This window comes from Nelumbo lutea, chromosome 3, assembly GCF_056320005.1.
Source record: "Nelumbo lutea isolate HS-2025 chromosome 3, American lotus-T2T, whole genome shotgun sequence".
NCBI lineage: Eukaryota > Viridiplantae > Streptophyta > Magnoliopsida > Proteales > Nelumbonaceae > Nelumbo > Nelumbo lutea.
This window is the reverse complement of record NC_142686.1, coordinates 14,082,790-14,105,869: the sequence shown is the minus strand read 5'-3', so window position 1 is coordinate 14,105,869 and position 23,080 is coordinate 14,082,790. Positions and strand designations below refer to the sequence as shown.

At 37.9% G+C, this 23,080-nt stretch overlaps 1 protein-coding gene across 1 annotated transcript in view; it reads right to left on the bottom strand.

Moving 5' to 3' along the window:
- Positions 1-1,205: 1,205 nt before the first annotated feature.
- Positions 1,206-23,080, bottom strand: part of LOC148863085 (ABC transporter A family member 7-like) — a 29,129-nt gene continuing 7,254 nt past the window's right edge. The window contains exons 7-18 of the mRNA XM_088975972.1: positions 8,694-8,852; positions 7,506-7,668; positions 7,297-7,422; positions 7,113-7,196; positions 6,644-7,011; positions 5,958-6,158; positions 5,493-5,602; positions 5,299-5,383; positions 3,002-3,130; positions 2,731-2,836; positions 2,480-2,568; positions 1,206-1,705 (exon numbers count right to left, since the gene is read on the bottom strand). Of these exons, the coding sequence (XP_088832098.1) occupies positions 1,406-1,705; positions 2,480-2,568; positions 2,731-2,836; positions 3,002-3,130; positions 5,299-5,383; positions 5,493-5,602; positions 5,958-6,158; positions 6,644-7,011; positions 7,113-7,196; positions 7,297-7,422; positions 7,506-7,668; positions 8,694-8,852 (1,920 nt within the window). The 3' untranslated portion in view covers positions 1,206-1,405. The remainder of the gene's footprint in view (positions 1,706-2,479; positions 2,569-2,730; positions 2,837-3,001; positions 3,131-5,298; positions 5,384-5,492; positions 5,603-5,957; positions 6,159-6,643; positions 7,012-7,112; positions 7,197-7,296; positions 7,423-7,505; positions 7,669-8,693; positions 8,853-23,080) is intronic.

The following is a 23,080-nucleotide window of genomic DNA, read 5'->3' as shown; positions in this document are numbered from 1 at the left end:
TGTCAAAATTTAAATGGATCCAACCTCAAACAGTGTAAAATGTTCATGGCCTTCTGATGTGTTAAGAGTACAAATGTACAATTGTTGCCATTTGGGGTTGTGGTACGGTGGTTCTTAACGCCATTGTATTTATTGAATAAAATTTAAGATGCTCCACTACCTCACTTGTAGCTTTAGTCTGTCTTGTATTCTTGAATATGATGCTAGTAGAGTTTGTTTATGTGTGTGCCTTAAATTCTTTATGGCGGCCCACTTCATGAATCTTCTCTAAATTAATTTGAGAAAAACTCAAAGACAAATTCTCATAGTGGTTTGTGGTGGATGCACATATGAACCCAATCCATATTCATTTTATAGGTCCGAACCGAATACAAAAAGTTAAGTATATTTTTTGGGTTTTCTCTCTTATATACAGAATGTTAGTCTTGTGAGAAACGTGTGAGACAGTGGATATATTTGGGGCTCAGGGTTTTTATATGAGGGCACAACTTTGTATTTCTTCTCCATTGTCAACTTCATAGTGGATTTTTGTGCCTCCTTTGCCCTTGGACATAGGCTATAAGCCGAACCATGTAAGTCTATGTGTGTTCTCTATGCTTGTTTCTCTTTATCTCTATTTTTACTTTCAGGTTGGGTGCCATTCGAATTTGTTTTCTTGAGTTTTTCTCAACAAGTCTGTAAACAGATATGTGCCACATTTAGATATCTAAGTGTAAAATAATTGTGAAGAATCATATTCCTAAAAATTTTCAATGTTAGATTGAAACCCTAAAAACAAGCTTGGAAATGGGGATGATGAACTGGAATACTATATTTTAGGTTTTATGGGAGCAAAGAGTTACATGAAAGCAAACCTTTCTCATGTTCAACTGCTTTAAAGAGATTAATTGGATACCCACTAGGAGTCTAGGATTGTTCACAACTGCTTCAAAGTAAAATCGCATTCCCATTTGAGATTCCAAGTAAAATGACAGAAAAGCACAAGTTATTTTGCGCCATTTTAAATTTGGATTTGAATAAAATTTTACTTCCTCTCCTGTTTTACTGATAAGAAACAACCAACCATTAATAAATTGATATTTTCCAAAATAACTCCTCTTCATTATATTTTGCAGTCAACCAAGCACAGCAACGGATACATCCATTTTCTTTCCTTTCCTTACCCGCTTACCTCCCCGCCCCCACAAAAAAAAAAAAAAATGAAATGAAAAGAAAAAGAAAAGAAAAAAAAATTAATTGACATGTTCGAAAGTGTACGTCAGAGTAAAATACTGAACAGAAGTGAGGATTACTTGCAAAGTCACTATAATAAGATCTACAAAACCATTTACATAATCGAAGAATTAAAAGAAATTATCAGCATAGAGTAGAAGATTAAACTTAGTATAAGGATCATCCCCAACAATCACGATAGCACATTTAGTGCCTGGACCCCTTGAGCAACCTTGATGAAGACATCCTCCAAGGTTGTATCAGCTAGACCCCAAGCATGTATCGTGAACATTTTCTTTGCATTCTCAACTGCTTGGAAAACATCAGCAATCTTTACTTCTTGCTTCGAAATTTCGAACTTTTGGGTTCCAGATATATGGTACATCTTGTTTGCATTTGGAGAGAGACTGCGAACCAAGTTCTCCACATCGTCTTCTTGATTTGAAGATGTCGTCATTGTAAACACGTAAGATCCCCCGTATCTGGCCTTCAGCTGTTATTGACCATGGACCATACAAGCAGATGGTATATATTAGGAACTAATTAGTCCAATAATCTGACAGTTGCGAAATTCTATATCAAACAAAACCATTTGTAGCAATTTGCAACAGTATGGATCCTTAAAACAAGAGGATTTATACTATGTTGATGCATATATACTTTTTATTTGCACAGGTCACCCTCTAGAGTTAAGACAACGACAGACATTGTGAGGTTCAGTCTACAAGAACTTAATCCAATTCAAATTCAAAAGTCGGAATACCCACTGAAGAGCTGGAAATGGATTGGACTTAAATCTGGCCCATTTAATAATTGGGTCAAATTCAGATATTTCCTGATCCGCTCCTTTAGCATATGACTCAATTATAACATATGTAAGTAGGATTTTGAATTTAGATTGCCCATTTTACAATATATAGTTCCTTATTTTATATTTAATTTTGTAAATTTATACTCATTGTGTGCAAATTTATTGAGCTTCAAATAGAATTGGATATCCAAATACAAATATATAAATGAATCAAATTCAAATTTATTTTATTCATAACTGTTAGGACATTAGATCAAATTTGGATATCGCAGATCCTTATTGGATCAGATTAAGATCTATTCCTCTCCAACTTTGATCCAATGCAGTTGCAGTCCTATCCATTTATACATTAAATCTTTTTTTCATTTAACCAAGGTAAAAAGTTCATTTCATGCTTACCTGAAAAGGCAGAAAGTCACGAACACTTCAAATGTAAATATGTTAAAGTATATTTACCTCTTTTGGATTTCCGATGCACTGTAAATTGCCATCAACAAATATCCCTAGACGGTCGCATAGAACCTCTGCCTCTTCCATGGAATGAGCTGAAACAATGAATTTAATTACCTAGGTTAGGTCTTCTGGTTCCCTTTTTTTTTCTCCTTTGGGGGGGGGGGGGCGATGTTAGAAACATCAAGCATCTTCAACTTTTATTGTTTGTATGATGCAAGTGCAAACTTAGAAAGAAAAGTAAATGAATATGTTACTGGTGAGAATGATGGCTCTATCTTGCTTTGCACGCTTAACAACATTCCACAGATTGTTTCTTGAGGCAGGATCCAATCCAGTACTAGGCTCATCCATATAGACAACCTTGCAGAATTCCCAAGAGTTACACCATAAGTTACATGGCAGGGAAACTTGTGTGTGTGTGTGTGTGTGTATGTGTATGTTTGTCTGTGTGTTTGTGTGTGTGTGTGTGTGTGCACAAATGAGAACTAGCATTACTAGTCAGATGTAATATATATTAAGGCATACTTTAGGATCTCCAATCAGTGAAATGGCAACACTAAGCCTCCTTTTCATACCCCCACTGTATTTCCCAGCTTGTTTATCACCAACACCTCCATGAAATAGGTTGACACTCTTAAGAGATTCCTCAACTGCCTGAAGAGAAAAAAAGAAAAAATAGTGGAAGTTTTATAAGATTCACTTGTCAGACTGAACAAAACAATAATCAGATCACTCTCATGATTACAGTTATTTCAACATGACATACAAACTTTTGTGTGTGTACGTATTTGGGGATCAGGATATACTCGCCTCAGCATCTTCTAATCATTTCTCATTTGACAGTAAGTCATCAAAATATAGGAGTTTTGCCAATATTCAAGTGACTGCCTCTCAGTCCATTTCAAAGACATCTTTATATAAGGACAACACAGCTTGAAATCTATTGACCAAAGCTACCACAATGTCTTGTAATTTTCCCAAATGTATTGACAAAAAGCCCTTGAGCGCATCTGTTCCAGTTTCCTTGGCGTCCCTAAAAATTTTTAGGACAACTGGACAGTGGACAAGTGGCACATGTGAAGATTGGTTGGGGGATGGCACTCTGGTTCCTCAGTCACAAACTAATTTGATTCAGTCATTACACCAATCAATTTATATGTAGGTTGAGTCATACAGTTCTTTTATGATGATTCAGAATAGCTTGGTCAATTAACAAGGATCATCAAAAGTGATATAATCTGAACTTTGAATCAAAATATCCTGTTATTTATTTATATTCTATAAAAGTAGTATAGAAAACTAATTTCTCTTATTCTACCTTTCCATTTAAAGAACATAAAAGGAAATTTTCTCTTTAAATGGCTAATCTACTTAACCACTTAAATGGTTAAGTGGAGCAAAGTGTGTGGTCCAAAGAAAGCAAGGGGTTTGGGAATGAGGAAGCTTAGGAAGTTTAATGTGGCTTGTCTTGCCAAGTGGCTTTGGAGATGGAATGAGCAACCCGATACTTTATGGAAAAGGATTACTTTAGCTAAGTATGGTGCCGGTGATTTAGGCTGGGAGCCAAGGGAGACAAGCTTGCCTTATGGGTGTGCTGTTTGGAGAGGCATTCAAAGAGCTCTTGTGGAGTTTAGAAAAGGAATCAAGTATACAGTGGGAGATGGCACCAGAATCAAATTATGGTCTGATACTTGGTGGTGTGGAGATCATCCACTTAAAGAGAGCTTCCCTATCCTCCTTGAGATTGCACAGAACAAAGAGTGTCTGGTCGCTGAGGCTTATTCTTGGGTAGGAGGTTCAGCAGTTTGGTGCCCTATGTTTAGAAGGAATCTAAATGACTGGGAGGTTGAGATGTGGATGGAGCTGATGCAGCAAATCGCTGCCATTACACCCGATAGTATGAGCAGGGATAAGAGATTCTGGATATGGGATAAAGAAGGTAATTTCACAGTTAGATACTTCTATGATAAGCTCACAGAGGTGGAGAGGATGGACATCCCAGCAACTAAAGTGTGGAATACTGCAGCCCCTCCAACAGCTGCTTTTTTATTGTGGGTGACAGTGCTGGGTAAGTGTTTGACAGCGGATGTCTTGGCTAGGAGAGGTCTGAATGTGTTGCCTAGCAGGTTTGTAATGGGTGGGGGAGCTTCTGAGGATTCATATCATTTGCTGATTCATTGCACAGTTGCAAGAAACCTTCGGGCAAGGTTTTTGTGACTGTTTGAAGTTCAATTTTGTTTTCCAGAAAATTCATTGGCGGGGTACTAGGGAGTTGGCAGCTGAAAAGTTTTTCTAAAGAAGGCAAGGTTATTTGGGGAGTAGGACCAGCTATAGTGGTTTGGACAATATGGATGGAAAGGTACAAAAGACTGTTTGAAAATAAGTTTCTTACAGAAGAAAATTTACTGAGAGGTTTTTGGGGTAAGTTGTATTCATGGGTAGGAACACACAGATTTTTCAGGAATAAGCCTTATAGCTCGTTCTTTTTATTCTGGAACTCTTTTTGTATCTATGCACACAGAATATACAGATTAGAAGATGTACAGATCTGATTGGGCACTGCACAGTTCCTTGTGCAGATTTGGATTGTTTTTTGAGTAATACGATACTAAACCTTTTTCCTCAACAAAAAAGAAAAAAAAACTTATTTACCATTTGATCAAATCAAACTATTCTCTATTTCAAGATCTCCAAATCCCATATGCTTACAACTGGAATAATGTCTTTTGAATAACAAGAATCATGTAACACATACAACCACTAGTTCAAAGTGTAATCCAGGGTAAAAAAACACAATAAAAGAGAGAGCACTACCAACTTACTTGTGTTAAGGCAGCACCTTTTAGATTCTTCAGTCTTCCATAAAATAGCAAATGCTCCCTTCCAGTTAGAGTTTCCCAGAGTAGGCTGTGATAGTGCAAAATAACATACAGAAAAATAAGGAAGAAATGCAACCTCTGTAATCAGTAAAGAAATAATTTTCTTCTACACAGAAGAAAGAACAATGCTAGATTACTCATGCTGTGGGCATACGCCCATGCTGGTATATATTTTGTCCATATCAGTCCGAATATCCAATCCCTGAACAAATGCTGTGCCAGATGTTGGAGTGATCAGCCCAATCATCTGTTAACAGAACCATAAAAACATTCAGATGTTGTAGAATGAACCATCATTATCATTCTCCATTCTGCAATTATTGTCTCCATTTATGAACAATAAGAACTACAATAAATAAATTTGGGTGGTGAATTGCAGAACAGCTAATTTATGTATACAGAATAGTTCTTAATAGAATAACTGAACCAAGGCAAATGGTATTCTGCAACATTTAGTGATCCACAAACATTTAATTATTATTATTATTATTATTATTATTATTATTATTATTATTATTATTATTATTAACAACAATTTCATAATTTGAGAATCAAGAAATGATTTGCATTTTGCAGAGCCAAACAAGGTACTATCTATTTACCATATTGATAAAAGAAGTTTTTCCAGCACCATTAGGACCTAGAATACCAAAGCATTCCCCTCGAGGCAAAGAAAGAGACAACCCTCTGACTGCAAATTTCTCAGGATTTCCATCCTTCCCTGGATACACCTTTTTGATGTTGTCACAGATGATGGCATGATTTACACGTGGTTCAAGTAGTAATTGTTCAACCTTCTCTCTCTGAAACAAGAGTAAAAACTATGAAGTTGACATCCACGCACAGAAACAAGGAGATGAGTTACAAGAAACTTTTGCAATTTTTGAACCCAAACTTGCAAATTTTGAAAGAAAATTGAAGATCAAATTAAACAAATAAACAAACAAATGGAAAAAATCATAAAATGGTCTACAAGTGGTTTTACAAGTGGAGCAAAGATGAGATGTGTGGCCTAGTAGACAATCATCTCTATCTTTTCATTTTAATGTGCAAAATAATGTGATAAATAGTTAATGGAAAATTAGTACAAAGTGAAGTAACAATCATATTATTATGTTGATGGAAAGGTTAAGAAGATCCACTCAGGTCACATTTCACCCAGGAGATCATCCAGAAGTAACCTGTACTTCAGTGAGTCCCATCCCTCTAGGTCCAAATACACCAGCTATAATGTTCTGAAATCCCAATAAATCAAAAAATGCATAAAGTACACACTAGACAACGTTACCTCCTGGGAAACATCAGCTTTCTCCATTTGAACAAAAACTCTGGATCCCTGTCTTCTCAAACTGGGCCTTCGGAAAGATGGTGAGCGCTTCTTCCAAAATTTTTCCATGAAAAATAGAGGGTGCTTTCTAACACCACTTCCTAATGCTAAAACTTGATCTAAATAATATGCAACAGGAAGAACTACCATCCATTCTACAAACATGATAATTAAGACTTCTTCCATCCCATTCGTGCTATCACTCAAATCTTTCCACTGCATCCCTTCAATCCCCATATAACTTCCCAGAAAGGAATACTGTCCAAACTCGTATAGTCCACGATATAGAGAAAATCCAGGATAGAGCTCCATAACTATAATCCAGCCTCCTAAAACAAGGAGAAAAAGAAATGCAGAACGATTATAGTTAGCAATAAGGAAAAGTATAACTAATTGGATCAGTGAAGCAGATCATTGTAGTTTCACTCACTAGGGAAGGATGCATCTTCAACAAAGAAATGAAAAAGAAAGCGACCTAAAAGCCCTGATCCAAACACGCATATGTACCCTATTACTGCCATCACCAAATTTCATTCATGAAAACGTCAGCTTCTCCTGTAACTCAAAACATGGGTTTTACTCTTCAATGGATGAAATTATTCAAACATTGTCACCTGAAGCAGTCTTAACTTTTGAAAAAACAGCTGCCACTAGAAAGGCCAGTGATATTTGCAAATTTATATAGATGAAGTAGAAGACAAATTGTATGCTGTAGTCATTCAGTATGAAAAACTTTATCCCTGTGAATGTGGAAACCAAATGAATAAAAAAACTCAAAAAATAAATGGAAAAAAGGAAGGCAATTCCCCCAGTAATGGTGTACCTATAAGTGAGCCAAATATCACAAAGACTAACATGTAAGTCAATGATATAAAAAGAAAATAAGCATAGGAAATCATCCAATAAGGGTCATCCCCAAGGCCATGCATTTTCATCATGATTCTTAGATTCCGTTCCTTCTCGTAAACAAGAGATGTCAATATAACCTACATCCAAGATTCATATTATGAGAAGAAAACAACTTTAAAGGAAAACAAAAGAAACTAGAGAATTAAAAATAAAACAAACCTCAGAGCTACAGCTCTGGTTAGGGATTTGTTTCTCATAGTCCTTTTCTCTTTTTGGGATAAATATTCCTTCATGGTGAATAATTTCATAGATAGAAAGAAAATTCATGTTTGTATAATGACTAGAGCCATTACTTCATGTAATGGTAAAGTCTCAGGCTGGAAAGCATGAGAACGCAGGTTCGAGTCTGAGAGCGGCTACTTTGTGCAAACAAAAAAATAGTTAGGACCATATACAGTACACCCCTTCCAAGACCCTAGATAGCTGGGACCAATATTGGGTAATGTCCTTTTTATTGTGATCGTCTACCTTGCCCAACCTAAGGGATGTCAACTGCACAAAGACCATGTGTACAAGGAGAACTAACTAAATTTGAATTCCATTGCCATGAAGATCCTATCATGACTCTCCATAACTCAAACTTCTTTTCCCAATACCAAGATCCATGTGAGATTTTTTTCCAAGTCAGGAACCAGAAATCCATAGTTTTTGGACATAGCTCTAACTTGCATCATTTTACCTTGTTTATTATACCAAGTCTCATCATATCAATCAGTTTTTCACGTATGTAGATAGGGATCCGGAACCCAAGGCTGTTGGTGGGGGTTCTAAAATTGCAAGCTTGTTGGGTAAAAGATGGAATTCATAGACCACTATTAGATTCTTTAACCTATATGTAATGAAGAACAGCTAGTTATCATCCATAATGCTTATTTTGTTTTCTGGTTCCTAAAATAAGAACCTTCATTTCTATCAGTTTCAAAGCATATCCAGATGAGATTAAGTTAGACAGATAACTGATAGAAGAATTTATTAGCAGATGAAGTAGGTGTTAAAATATTCTCAAATATAAAGATCTACATTGAAAAATTCATACAATCCTGAATACTTGCTATAATCTGCTTAAGTTCTGATATAGAAAGTCAGCATATCCTGTACTTACAGGGAAAAGTTGCAAAATGACCCATGTAAAGAAAAGTGCACTAAGAAGAGAAGAGAAATCCAAGCTAAGCTTTATTCCAGGTTTAGGCATTTCTTTAACAAATTCAAATAACATTTTTGTTCCAGCACCTCGAAAGAACTGAAGGTAGGCATTGGAGGCCTGCAAAAACATAAATGTATGAGATATTATCATGCCCTTTGTTTTAGGCTATTTTCACAAGGTTTTTATAATTAAATATGAAAAAAATTCAGGAAAGAAAAAACCAGAAGAGGAAATTAAAAACAAAAAATTGCCTTTAGAATAAAGCAAATCACAGTGTGCATTCAAGCAAGGGAAATCAAGAAACTGCAACTTATCTTAGATGTCACATGAAAGAAAGTCCCATAGAACATTACTAAGAAAGGGAAATCAAGATGTATCAAGTGACACATAGAGCTAGGATAAAGTGATGCAACTTCATTAGTGACTATTAATGAATCTGTTTTGATGGTTCAGATAAGTTCTGTTCAGAGAGAGAGAGAGAGAAGAAGAAGAAGAAGAAGAAGAGAAAGGAGAAATCTGTCGAACAAGAGAGTCAATTCTCTCCTAATCGACCATAACCTTTTATTATATTCATTAAGGGTACAAAGTCAAATATGCCCCTACTTAAGTATGGGAAAAGAAATTTAAAACAAAACAGTATTGCCAAGTCACCACTTAAAGTATAATGAAAGACTAAGTTACCCCTACTCAACTAACTCTAACACTCCTCAAGCTGGAGAATATATGTCATATAATCTCAGCTTCTTACATATATAGTTCACTCTCCCTGAACTCAAACCTTTTGTGAACAAGTCTTCCCATTGATCATCCGAAATAATGTGCTCTATGCTTATCTCTCCAGTAAGGACTTTCTCCCTTACAAAATGGCAATCAACCTCTATGTGTCGTCCTCTCATGAAAAACTGGATTGGATGAGATGTGAATTGCAGCTTGGTTGTCATAGTACAATCTCATAGGTTTGCTCATTGAGAACCCAACTTCTTGCAGAAGATTTTTCAACCATACTAGTTCACATGTGGTGTGTGCCATGGCCCTGTGTTCAGCTTCAGCACTACTCCTCGCCACAACAGTTTGCTTCTTACTCTTCCATGTCACCAGATTTCCTCCAAGAAATGTGCTATAACCTGTAGTGGATGTCCTGTTAGACACCGAGCCTGCCCAATCTGCATCTGTATACCCAACTATCTCAAGACTTCCTCTTGGCTTGTCCAATAACCCATGACCTGGAGCTCCCTTCAAGTACCATATAATTATAAGAACTGCATCCTAGTGAGGTACTTGGGGGTTTTGCACAAATTGGCTCACCACACTGACAACAAAGGAGATGTCTGGTCTGGTAATGGGTAGGTAGTTCAACTTCCCCATTAACGCCTATATCTTCTAGGATCATCATTTCACCTGCATTACTGCTAAACTTATCATTTGGTTCCATGGGTGTTTCAACTAGTTTAGCACCTAAAAATATTGTTTCTTCCAATAGATCAAGAACATATTTTCTTTGGCACAAATTTATACCTTGTTTCGACCTGGCAACTTCTATACCCAAGAAATACTTCAACTTCCCAAGATCTTTTGTTTGGAAATGGTCTTGCAAGAAGGCCTTTAGCCTGTCAATCCCTAGTTTGTCACTACCAGTTGACTATATCATCCACATAAACCACTAATGAAATCTTTCTGGCTTCAGAATCATAACTAAACACTAAGTGATCGACCTGACATTATTTCATTCCGAAATCTTTCTCCACTTCACTGAACTTTGTAAACTAAGCACGAGGAAACTGTTTCATCCCACAAATTGCCTTTTTGAGCCTACACACCTTACCATCCTCCCCCTAAGCAACAAACCGTGGTGGTTGCTCCATGTAGACCTCCTCCAAAAGATCACCGTGGAGGAAGGAATTTTTAATGTCAAGCTAAAAAAAGGTCAATCATACATAGGAATGGCAACAGGGCGGGGCAGGGACGGGGAGCCTCTCCCCATCCCCGTCCCCGTCCCCGTCCCATCCCCGCTAACGGGGACAAGGTTATCCCCGTCCCCATCCCCACGGGGATCCCCATTCCCCTTAATTTTTTATAATGTTAATAATTTTGTTTTTGTTTTTTTTTTTTATTTAAAAATTAAAAATAAAATAATTAAAATTTACAATCTATTAAAAAAGATTCAAACATATTCAACCATATTTTTAAAACATTAATATATAGACGTATGTGTACATATATGATGTATACATACATATATACATATATACATATATACATATATACATATATATTAGTGGGGATCCCACGGACGGGGATCGGGGTCCCCACGGGGCGGGGAGTGCTCTCCCCGTCCCTGCCCCGTCCCCACTAGCGGAGATGAAAATTTCCCCATCCCCACCCCATTTGGGGCGGATCCCCACGGGGATCGAGGAAATGGGGGAAATTGTCATCCCTAATCATACATAACTTCCATGGAAATCAAGACATGAACTGAACCAATCTTAGCCACAAGGGAGAATGTCAGATAATCCACCCCATACAATTAAGACTAACCCTTAGAAATCAGTTAGGCTTTCAATCGTTCCACACTACCATCTGGTAAATATTTAACAATATACACCCATTTACAACCTATCTTGGCTATATCTAAGAACATAAAGTTTACACTTATCTTGGGTTCCATACTGTTCCATAAACATGTCATGATTTGGGCATCCTCTTGTTCCCAATCATCAAACCCTAGAGATTCACCTTCCTCTTGACCTCGAGAAAAACCTCCAATGACTTGGCCCATGGCACATAATTTTCACCATTAAGTTTAATTGATGTCATCTGCACACCTAAATAGTCTGAGGGGATCATCACACTAGATTTCTGATCACTACCACCATCTCCTGTTGCTGCTATGGTGTTCTCAATACAGGTAACTATCAATTACCTTTTCTAATTCTGAATTATCAACCAACAAAAAAAAATATTGCTGTTAAGTCAACACTGCTGCAGTCTATACATCACCTCATGACACTCTCTCAACCAGGCACCATTCAGACACATTCAACCATCTTGCTCAAGAAAAAAGAAAAATCTCACATCACTACTGTTAACCAACCACCATAGCCGCAACAAACAAGGAAAACCCCTCTTGAAACTGCTCAGTAGAGGGTCTGAACCACCATACACACGACAACACGAACACTAGCGCTGTCACTCATGGAGACAGAAGTCTTAGAATCACCAACCTAGGGCTGTCGCACCCTCCTAACACCTGTAATGGAGATCATGGCAATCCTGGAATCACCAAAAAGGGTTGTTGCAGCCTTCTACTTTGTGTAACCCAGATCACAGCCCAGAAAAGGAGAAAAGAAGAAGAGGAGAGATCGCAAGTCAAAGAAAAGAAGAAGAAATTTAAAACAAAACAGTATTGCCAAGTCACCACTTAAAGTATAATGAAAAGTCAAAGTTACCCCTACTCAACCAACTCTAACAGAATCTAAAATGAATTAAGAAAGGAGAAATCTGTCAAACTAGAGAGTCAATCCCCTCCTAGTCGACCATAACCTTTTATTGTATTCATAAGGGGTACAAAGTCAAATATGCCCCTATAGTCACCACTTAAAGTATAATGAAAAGACTAAGTTACTCCTACTCAACCAACTCTAACAGAATCTAAAATGAATTAACTCTTGCAAGAAGATGCATTGTAAAAATCCCATTATCGTCCAAGAAAATTTAACCTTCCATCCTCCAAATATAAAGAAAGAATCAAAGAAATCACGGATGTAAATATCAAAATCAAGGCACTATAGACCAGTTCTATTCATGAAATTTAATTGATTGGGAAGTGGAGAAATACATAAAAGGAGATAGAAAAATGAAAAAGGAAGAGTGTGTAGTGTTGGGGTAATAAACCCTTATGTCTTCCTTGTGAAAAACTAAGAAATTCAACTATAAAAAGCACAAAGAAATAGAGACAATTAATCAAATACAAAGAGAGAAATAATAGAGACACCAAGATTTACATGAAAAAACCCTACAATATGAGGGTAAAAACTATGGGACGATGTCCAAATATCCTCCACTATCAACAAGAATAATGGGGTACAACAATCTCTCTAGCAATAACTAGAGGCAACCACATCAAAAGAAGTATGTTTTATTGGATATCACCAAGCCTTCTTGTCTAGAAGGATGCCTTATCTTCTTCTAGCTTCAAGAGAAAACCCTTGTATTTCCTTTCTTTTTTTTTCTATTCTCTTTTCACTAAGATGTATCACCTTACATATGGAGTTCCCCAAAGTCTCTCTGCACTCTACAACAAAGAAGGCTTGTAGAGGAAGCCAAAGGAAGATGGTGGAGTGCAGGTCCCACTATCCACTAATAAAAGAACAAGACAAGAAACCCTACTTTTTCTCTTTGTCTCTCTCACAAGGGAGAGAATGCCAAAAGTCACCACAACGTTTTGTTTTCCTTTTTGAACTTCCATTTAGGCTGTGTTTGTTTGCGATACAAACGTCGAACTGGGGTATAAATACCCTAGTTAGGGTTTGTGAGCGTTTGTTTGCCATACAAAAGTGAATCAATTAAGAGGGGAAAAATGTTTTTCTGACATATTCATATCGTGAGGAGAGTGCATTAGTGTATCCATTCGATGGATACAAACTTGTGCTCTTCGGATCTCGATGTACATAGGCTTACTTATTACGTCAATCAAGCAAGAGGGAGACCGCCATACAGCACTTTACATCGACATGAAACAAACAAGAAGAGTACAAAATGGGTTTACAACTCTGAACCATTTTGCATTCATGAACTGAAGAGAAGGTATTTATGCAGAGTACATATTTGCATTTATGTCACAAGCAAACGCAGCCTTAGTTTTTCACAAGATGGGCAGGGCAACACATCACATGAGTGGGCCCCGCCCCCTTATGTAGCTCATATTATCTCTTGCTGAAACACTATTGCAGCAAGGATGTCCTCATCACGGGCAAGGTTATTTAGGAATGTATAAATAACTATTTTTTCTCAAATATATGAAGGTGGCAAATTATTCATCCTTATTGAATTAAATCAGATTTTCCAATTTAAATGTATTATTTTTCAAAAAATTCTGGAATACTATAGGAGATTCAGTGTGTGATGTAGTTAAAGTTTTCTTCCAGAGTGGAAATTCTTGTCTACTACAGGCCTATCAGTCTCTGTAATGTCATTTATAAAAAAATTACTAAAATTCTTGACAATAGGATTAAACATCTCCTAGACAAAATTATATCCACTTATCAGAGTGCCTTTGTGCCGAATAGACAAATAAATGATAATATCCTTATTGCACATGAGATAATACGTACTATGAAAAAGAGGAAAGGAAGCTCAAGGATTATGGTCTATAAAATTGATATGGAGAAGGCCTATGATAAATTAGAATGGGAAGGGGTGTTTTTGGTCTTTTTCTCCTTTCTTATACTCTCTCAGTATTTGGGCACCCAGATAGAGGCCTTCTTGTAATTATTATTTTCTCAAATTATAAAGTAATCTTTTGAGGGTGTGAACAGTGAATAACACACACCTCTCAACACTTGCTCTCTTCTTCCTCTTCTTCTTCTTCTCTTCTCTTCTCTTCTCTTCTTCCTGTCTCTTGAAACCCTAGTTTCTGCAACTTTGAGAAAGTACTAAAGAAACTTGGCTTTCACGAGAAATGGATTGCATGGGTTATGGAGTGTATAAAAATGGTCTCCTATAAGATTTTAATCAATGGGAGTCCAGCATATGAATTTAAACCTAGTAGAGGTATAAGCGAGGAGACCCTCTATCTCCTTATATTTTCCTCTATGTGCTGAAGCACTTCCAAAGAAACTAGAAAAAGAAGCAAGGGATAATGAAAGGCATATTGGTTGCAGAATCTCATAAGGGAGTCCAAAGATTCCCATCCTGCAATTTGTAGATACTGCTTCATTTTTGCAAATACTACCATTCCTGCATGCATGAAAATTAAGGAAATCATTACAAACTGTTAAAAGGCTGTTTATAAGTTGTTTTTCTTTGTTTTTTATTTCTGTTAGTGTCGTAGGGGTACTATTGTAATTCCCCTCTCTTTATGCTATGTTCTGGTTGCCCTAATATAAATACCAAAAAGCTGGCGCCACCAGTAATAGTTCTTGCTCTCAGATCTCTCTTTTCTCCTCTCTCTTTCTCTCTTCTCTCTTCTCTTCACTTCAGCTTCTGAACAAGATGGTATCAGAGCAGATTCATTTGATCTGAAAGGAGATTGGGAAATCCCTCCTTTATCTTCTCCCTCATCATGCTGCTAATTTATTTTCTGAAGAACCAAGGTAGATCTTTGGACTGATCTCAGAAGTTTCTTTCTTCTTTTTTTATTATTTTTTTCCTGATCGTGTATCAGGACAGACCCAAAAAAGAGCGATAAATCAACTGATGTGAGGTGATCAGCACATGTACCTTCATTTTTGTAGGATCGAGTGATCCTTGTGGTAGTTGTAGGTCAGAGGTGACCTGTATGTGCTGCGACAGAAGCTTTGTGGAGAGTTTGTAAGTCGGAGATGACCTGTGTGTGTTGTGACAGCAGTACAGTGGGTAGTTTGTAGGCCGGTGATAACCTGTAGGTGCTGTAACAGCAGTATATTTTTTTTTGGGTGACTTGAAGGACTGTGTCAATCTAAAAGGTGGCTGCCTGTAGTTTCCTGGTGTGAATATTTTTTTTCAGAAATAATATAGTGTGTGAAAGGGAAAACAGGTTGGACAGGTTGGACCGTGTTTTTTCAGTGAAGATTCAGCCACTTCTAGTGTTTCCTCAATGCAGAATGGAATGAGTGGGGGTATGGATTTATCCTTCCCTATATCTGTCATACCTCTTAATGGTCTCAATTACTTAGAATGGTCGAAGGGGATCAGGTTATACATTACTGCAAGGAGAAAGATAGGATATATAAATGGAAGAATTAAAGAACCTAATTCTAGGAGTACTGAGCATGATAGGTGGAACTAAGAAAACTGCATGGTAATGTCATGGCTCTTAGTGTCTATGCAACCTCAGGTGAAAAGAAATTTTATGTGGGCTAAGACAGCTTATGAGATTTGAGAACAAGCCAAATCAGACTTGTCTTCCATCTGGAAAGAGTTGGATCACTACCAGAGTGTAGACTGAAAGTGTAATGAAGATGCCAAAGCATATAGGACTCTTGTGTTCAAGTAGAGAGTCTTTGCCTTCCTCCTTGGCCTGAACCCTATGTATGAATCCATTAGAGTACAGATTCTTGGAAGCAAAGATCTCCCATCTGTCCAAGAGGAAAGTAGAAGAAATCTGATGAATAATTCTGGGGGAGATGCAGTTGTGTTGGAAGCAAAAGGAAGTGTTGTTACAAGTGGGGGAAATCCCTTTAAGAAGGGAGACTCTCAAAAAAGGGTGGATGACAAAGAAAAACTATGGTGCACCCATTGCCAGAAACCTCGACACACTCGTGACACATGTTGGGACCTTCATGGGAAGCCGAAATGGGCTCAAGAATTGAGTAAGAAATAGGGTTCATATCCGAATAAGAAGGTAGGACAGCAAGGTTCAAGAAAATTCACTACAGCAAACATGGTTACTCAGGAGAACCAGCCCCTAACTACTACTACAGTTCAGGCATACACCTATGGTTCTGACCCTAGGGAGGATATCATTAATTCCTTTCGTGATCATTTAGAACTTTATGGTAAGGCAATTCGCTAGATGGACGCTCCTCCTCCATCAACTTCATATGCGTCAGGTAATTCTGCCACAGCTCTCCATGTATCGTCTCATTCCTCTTACACTCCTTGGATAATTGATTCTGGAGTGTCAAAACACATGACCGGTAAATCTACTTACTTTTAGACCTATCATCTCCTCTCTGGAAGAGACAAAGTGAGACTGGCTGATGGTTCATTCTCTACCATAGCTGGTCAAGGAACCATTTCTCTTCCTTTTGGCCCTACCCTTTCTAATGTTTTACATGTTCCTCAATTCCCTATTAATTTGTTTTATGTTAGTAATATAACCAATTCTTTAAATTGTTCAATAATCTTCTTCCCTTCTTATTGTGTGATTCAGGATTCGGCCTCTGGGAAGATGATTGGTAGAGGATACTTGAATAAATTAAACCAGCAAATAGTTGTTTTTTAATTTAAAAAGGTAGAAAAGAAAGAGAAAGAAGGGTCACGAATAGAAGAGGAAGGGAGAGAGGAAGAGAAGAAGTAGGAAAGAAAGGGTTCAGCTGAATTATATTTCTAGCCACCCACTAAGATGTATTTATATTGTAATCTATTACAATGACTAATTACCATAATACCCTTACTTAAAACAAATGAAAGAAAGGCAAACAAGGCCCAATCGGCCTAGTTATTCTAAATAAAAAATAAAATAATCAGCAGGTATAAAATGTGGGGTTGGAACCCCACAAACACTAACAGCTTATCAGCTATCTCTACACTCCCCCTCAAGTTGGGAGTAGATTTTGTCATACCCAACTTGCGTAAATCTGTCTTCAACCTGAATTTTGTGATTGCTTTAGTAAAGAGATCAGCTAGCTGCATATCAAAGGTAACATAGGGAAGACACTTCTTGAGATGCAACACGCTCTCGGATAAAATGTCTATCCACTTCGATATGTTTAGTCCTGTCATGCTGTATTGGATTATGGGCAATGTTAATTGCTGCTTGATTATCATAATACAACATCAAAGGTTTCTCATAGTCAATTTCAAGTTCATCCAGCAAAGATTTCAGCCATAACACTTCTACAACACCATTGGCCATGGACCTGTATTCAGCTTCAGCACTGGAGCGAGCAACAACATTTTGTTTCTTCCTTCTCCAAGAAACAAGGTTCCCCCCTACAAATGCACAATACCCCGAGGTAGATCTTTTGTCATCAATATATCCAGCCAAATCAGCATTTGTATACACTTCTATCTTCATGTGTCCATTGTTCTTGAAAAGTATGCCTCTCCCTGGGCATCTCTTCAAGTAAGCAAGTATCCTTTCCACCACAAGAAGGTGAGTGGTCCTAGGAGAATGCATGTACTGACTGACAACACTGACAGCATATGAAATGTCTGGTCGTGTTAGGCAGAGATAAAGAAGTTTCCCAACCAACCTTTGATACATAGTCCTGTCCTCGAGAGGTTCTCCACCTTCTCACTTATTTTATGGTTCAACTCAATGGGTGTGTCAGCAGGCTTTACTCCTAACTTTCCAGTTTCTTCCAATAAGTCAATGACATACTTTCTTTGAGAGATGAAGATGCCATGCTTAGATCGAGCCACCTCAACTCCTAGGAAATAACGCAGTTCTCCCAAGACTTTTACTTCAAATTCTTTGTGAAGATTCTGTTTAAGAGCATCTATCTCATTAATATCACTTCCAGTCACCACAATATCATCCACATAGACAGCAAGTAAGGTCAAAGAAAAGTCTGTCTTCTTAAAGAAGAGAGTGTGATCTGATTGAGCCTTCATGTAGCCGAACTTTTCTAATGCCAACCTAAACCTGTCAAAACCGGGAGGTAACTCCATGTACAAAGCCTTGTTTAGTCAACAAACTTTCTTTCTTGCTTTTGTATTGTAAAAATCGGGAGGTAACTCCATGTACACCTCCTCCTGCAAATCTCTGTTTAGAAAAGTATTATTGACGTCCATCTGAAAAAGTGGCCAAGAGAAGTTTGCAACCATAGATAGTAGGACTCTAATTGTATCCATCTTTGCAACTGGTGCAAAGGTCTCCATGTAGTCTATGCCATAAGTTTGTGTGAATCCCTTTGCAACCAATCTGGCCTTGTATCTCTCTACAGAGCCATCAACATTATATTTTACTATAAATACCCATCTGCATCCAACAGGTTTCTTCCTCTCAAACTAGTCAACTAGTTCCCAAGTGTTGTTCTTAATAAGTGCATCCATCTCTATTTGCATTGCTTCCTTCCATTCAGGTATCAAAAGAGCCTCTTGCACTGTTCTAGCTATAGGAATGGTAGCAATAGATGCCAGAAATGATCTGTAGGATTCTAAGAGACGACCATAAGAGAGAAACTGGGAGATACAATGAATAGTTGATGAAGTACAACGATGCTTCCCTGACACGTACTTTGATGAATAACTCCATGATCTAGAAGATATCATGCCAGGGGCTTTGCAAAATACACCTTGGCATTATCAAATCTGAGAATTTTGATCTTCATTTCAAATTGGGTCAATACCATCTGATGGAAAGCTTGGGCCAGTGAAGGAACCTCATCTTGAGAGTGCATGAGGTATATCCACGAGAAACGGGTATAATCATCAACAAATAACAAGAAGTATCTGTACCCCCCCATGGCAAGAGTATGATATGACCCCCAAACATCAGTATGCACAATTTCAAATGGAATATTGCTTCTTTTATTGCTCAAAGAATAAGTTGACCTACAATGTTTTGCAAGTTCGCAACTTTCACACTTCAAACTAGACACTTGGACTGACTCAAACAAACTTGGAAACAAACTCTTCAAAGACCCAAAGGACAAATGACCTAATATATTATGCCAAAGCATAATCTGACCCAAGGACTGAGAAACAAACAATCTCCCAACTTCACTTTCCTTCCCCTATGGATGCTCAAGCTGGTAGACTCCATTCGTCTCACGGCCAATCCCAATCACCTTCCTCATTTCCAGATCCTGGAAGACACAATGATCGAGAAAAAAAGTCACTGAACAGTTTTGATTCTTAGTAATACTACTAACTAAAAGAAAGTTAGCACTAAGATGAGGGATGCAAAACCGAGGACAAGAAAATGGCATCCAACAGCCTGATGTCTCCCTTGCCAGAAATAGGAACAAGAGAGCCATCAGCAATAGACACTTTGTCTTTGCCTGAGGATAAACAGTAGGTGGTAAACAAGGTGGATAAACTAGTCATATGGTCAGAAGCACCTGAATCTATTACCCAGAAGGGTCTAGTATTTATTACCTAGGGCTGAAGTGTGATATGCTGTAGCTCTTGTACCTGAGGAAGCAAAAGCTGAAGTAGGAATGGCAGGAGTAACAGTTGAAGACTGAGATGATGACCCGGAAATACCAGCTTCATTCTCCAATTGTGTCAAGGCAGCCCGGACAGCAGCTAAGGCATCTAGAGATGTGGTTCTTGTATTGGAAGATGATGCATTGTCAGTGTTGGCTGCCATATTAGCACTTCCTTTCTTATTTCTGAATCTGGTTGGAACAAGATGGGGATGCAACTTCCAACAAGTATCCCTAGTATGCTTGGGCTTCTTACAATGATCACAAAACATCTCCCTTTTATCTTCCTTCTTTATTTCCTTTTCCTGATCTTTCCCAAAGTTCTGTTTTGTTGCTGCTAGGGCTGATTCCATGGGTTGAACTTGTAACATCACTTTTCTTCTACTCTCTTCACTGGGCACTAGTGAATAAGCATGAGACAAGGTCACACTATCCCTGGTAAGAAGTTGTTGTCTTACTATGTCAAATTCTGAATTCAGACCTGCTAAGAATTCAAAAACTCTGTTTGTTTCAACCAGCTTGCTATAGGTAGTTGCATCTCTCTGACTCTCCCATTCAATGGTTTCCAAATGGTCAATTTCATGCCATAAAGATTTCAAAGTAGCAAAGTAAACGGAGACTGGCTTCTCCCCCTGCTTGAGATTTTTCACTTCACACTTCAGTTCATAAGCCCTAGCAACATTAAGAGGTTGGGAGTAGGTCTCTTTCATATTATCTCAGATTTCCTTAGCCGTTTTGAACCATAAATAACTTCGGCTAATGTGGGGCTGCATTGAATTACACAGCCATGTCATCACCAAATGGTTCTCTTGAACCCATTTGGCAAGTGATGTGTCTTCATTTGTTGGTTTCTTTATATCCCCCATTACATAGCCTAATTTACCTCTACCCCCAATTGCCATCATGGCTGATTGTGCACACTCCAAGTAATTTGTTCCATCGAACCTAACAATTGTAATTTGAAAAGAATTTTCAGTCATACTTCCAGCCCCTAAAAAACATTCCCCTGGAGTCTTGAATTCACTTCCAACTTTCTCCATTTTAAAGAGGATGTTAACAGTCACTACCAGAAATCAATTTCAGATTATTGGCAACTCCCAAGAAATACTCCTCAGTCGACAAGAACACCCAGGAGCCAAAAAACCAGATTACTGTAGCTACTCAAGAACCAGTCACAGTCACAGAAAAATGGGAGCAATAGTTGACCATGATATTTCACAAAAAAAAACTCAGAGAAACTAGCAAATATATCAGAAAACTGCTGAACTAAGGCCGATCTCTGTCAGAAAACTAACAGCAATAATTGACTTAAATCAGAACTGTCAAAAAAAAGAAACTCCTTTCAAGGTCGATCTCTGTCAAGAAACCCTAAAGAAATGGCAAAGGAGACAGAATTCTATTAACCACTGCTTCTAGAAGGTTAAAAACTGTTCCCTTTAAGGTCGATCTCAATAAAGATGAATTCTTTCTCAGAAAGAATTTGATCGCCACCTTTAACCTTCAGATTAAGCCCTAATCTTTGACTTACCTGACTTCTCTGACTCTTCCTTGTCACCAGGCACTCTCCAAAGGTCGTGTAACCCCTTGGGCACATTTCGAATCTCCAGTGATCCTCCAAGAATCAGGCGAAGATGCAATGCTTCAGATTCAATAACTTCTCATGCTGCCGACTAGATTAGGCTCACATGAGAGCCCTAAACTGCTCTAGTTTTGGCTCTGGTACCAACTTGAATAAATTAAACCAGCAAATAGTTGTTTTCTGATTTAAAAAGGTAGAAAAGAAAGAGAAAGAAGGGTCACGAATAGAAGAGGAAGGGAGAGAGGAAGAGAAGAAGTAGGAAAGAAAGGGTTTGGCTGAATTATATTTCTAGCCGCCCACTAAGATGTATTTATATTGTAATCTATTACAATGACTAATTGCCACAATACCCTTACTTAAAACAAATGAAAGAAAGGCAAACAAGGCCCAACCGGCCTAAATATTCCAAATAAAAAATAAAATAATCAGCAGGTATAAAATGTGGGGTTGAAACCCCACAAACACTAACAGCTTATCAACTATCTCTACAAGGATGTATGGTGGATGGTGTCTACTTGCTGGAGAATAAGGCTGGTCTTGCAGTCACAGAGTCTAAGAGTCAATCTAGTAAGAGTCAGGCCTATTTATGGCACAGTCATCTTGGTCATTTATCCTTTGCTTCCTTAAAGATTGTATTTCCAGAGTTGTTAAAGTCAATGTCAATGTCAAAGTTGATATGTCAAACTTGTCAATTGAGTAAACATTGTAGAACTCATTTTTCTTCAAAGAATAATAAATCTGAATGTCCTTTTCATGTTGTTCACTCTGATGTTTGGGGCCCAGTTACTTTATCATCTGAAAGTGGCTACAAGTATTCTATTACCTTTATTGATGACTATTCTAGGTACACATGGGAATATCCCATGCGAACTAGGGATGAAGTACCAAAAATTATCCAAGATTTCCAAATAATGATTTTCACCCAATTCCAAACCGAAACCCAAATCTTCTAATCTGATGATGTTAAAGAATACTTCCATAATGATCTCACGGAGTTCTTTGCTTCACGTGGATCACTCCACCGTAGCTCCCGTGCCCGAACACCACAACAAAATGGTGTTGCTGAAAGAAAGAACCGCCATCTTCTTGAAGTAGCTCGAGGATTATTGATTCATATGAATGTCCCCAAATGTTTTTGGCTTGAAGCTATCCTTTGTGCTACTTATCTCATTAACCGTATGCCCTCTCGATGGTTAGAGTACAAAGCCCCACATCAGCTTCTGCTTCCCAAGGCTCCTCTTTTGTCTATTCCTCTCGTGTCTTTGATTGTCGTTGCTTTCTTCAAAACATGTCACCCACTCGTGGGAAATTGGATCCTGATGCTATTCCTTGCATCTTCTTGGGGTACCCTACAAATCAAAAGGTGTGCTTTGATTCCGTCTCTCGAAAATATCATGTTTCCATGGATGTCTCCTTTTTTTAGAGTGAACCTTTCTTTCCTATTTCTCCTCAGGGGGAGTGTAGGCATGAGGACAAACAGGTTTTGAATCCTCCTCTACCTCAGATTCAGCTCCCTCTACCTAATCCTCCTCCCTTTCGTGTTTTCTGTCGTCGTCACAAAGACCAACCAAGTTCAAGAGTTGTAGAGCATCTAGAAGTTGTACCATTGATATTTCTGGCCCTATTGTTATTAATACCTCCAATGTTGATGATCTTGACCTTCCTATTGCTCACCGGAAGGGTGTTAGGTCTTGCACCACTAAGCACCCCATTTTCCATTTTGTTTCCTATGAAAACATATCACCTTCCTT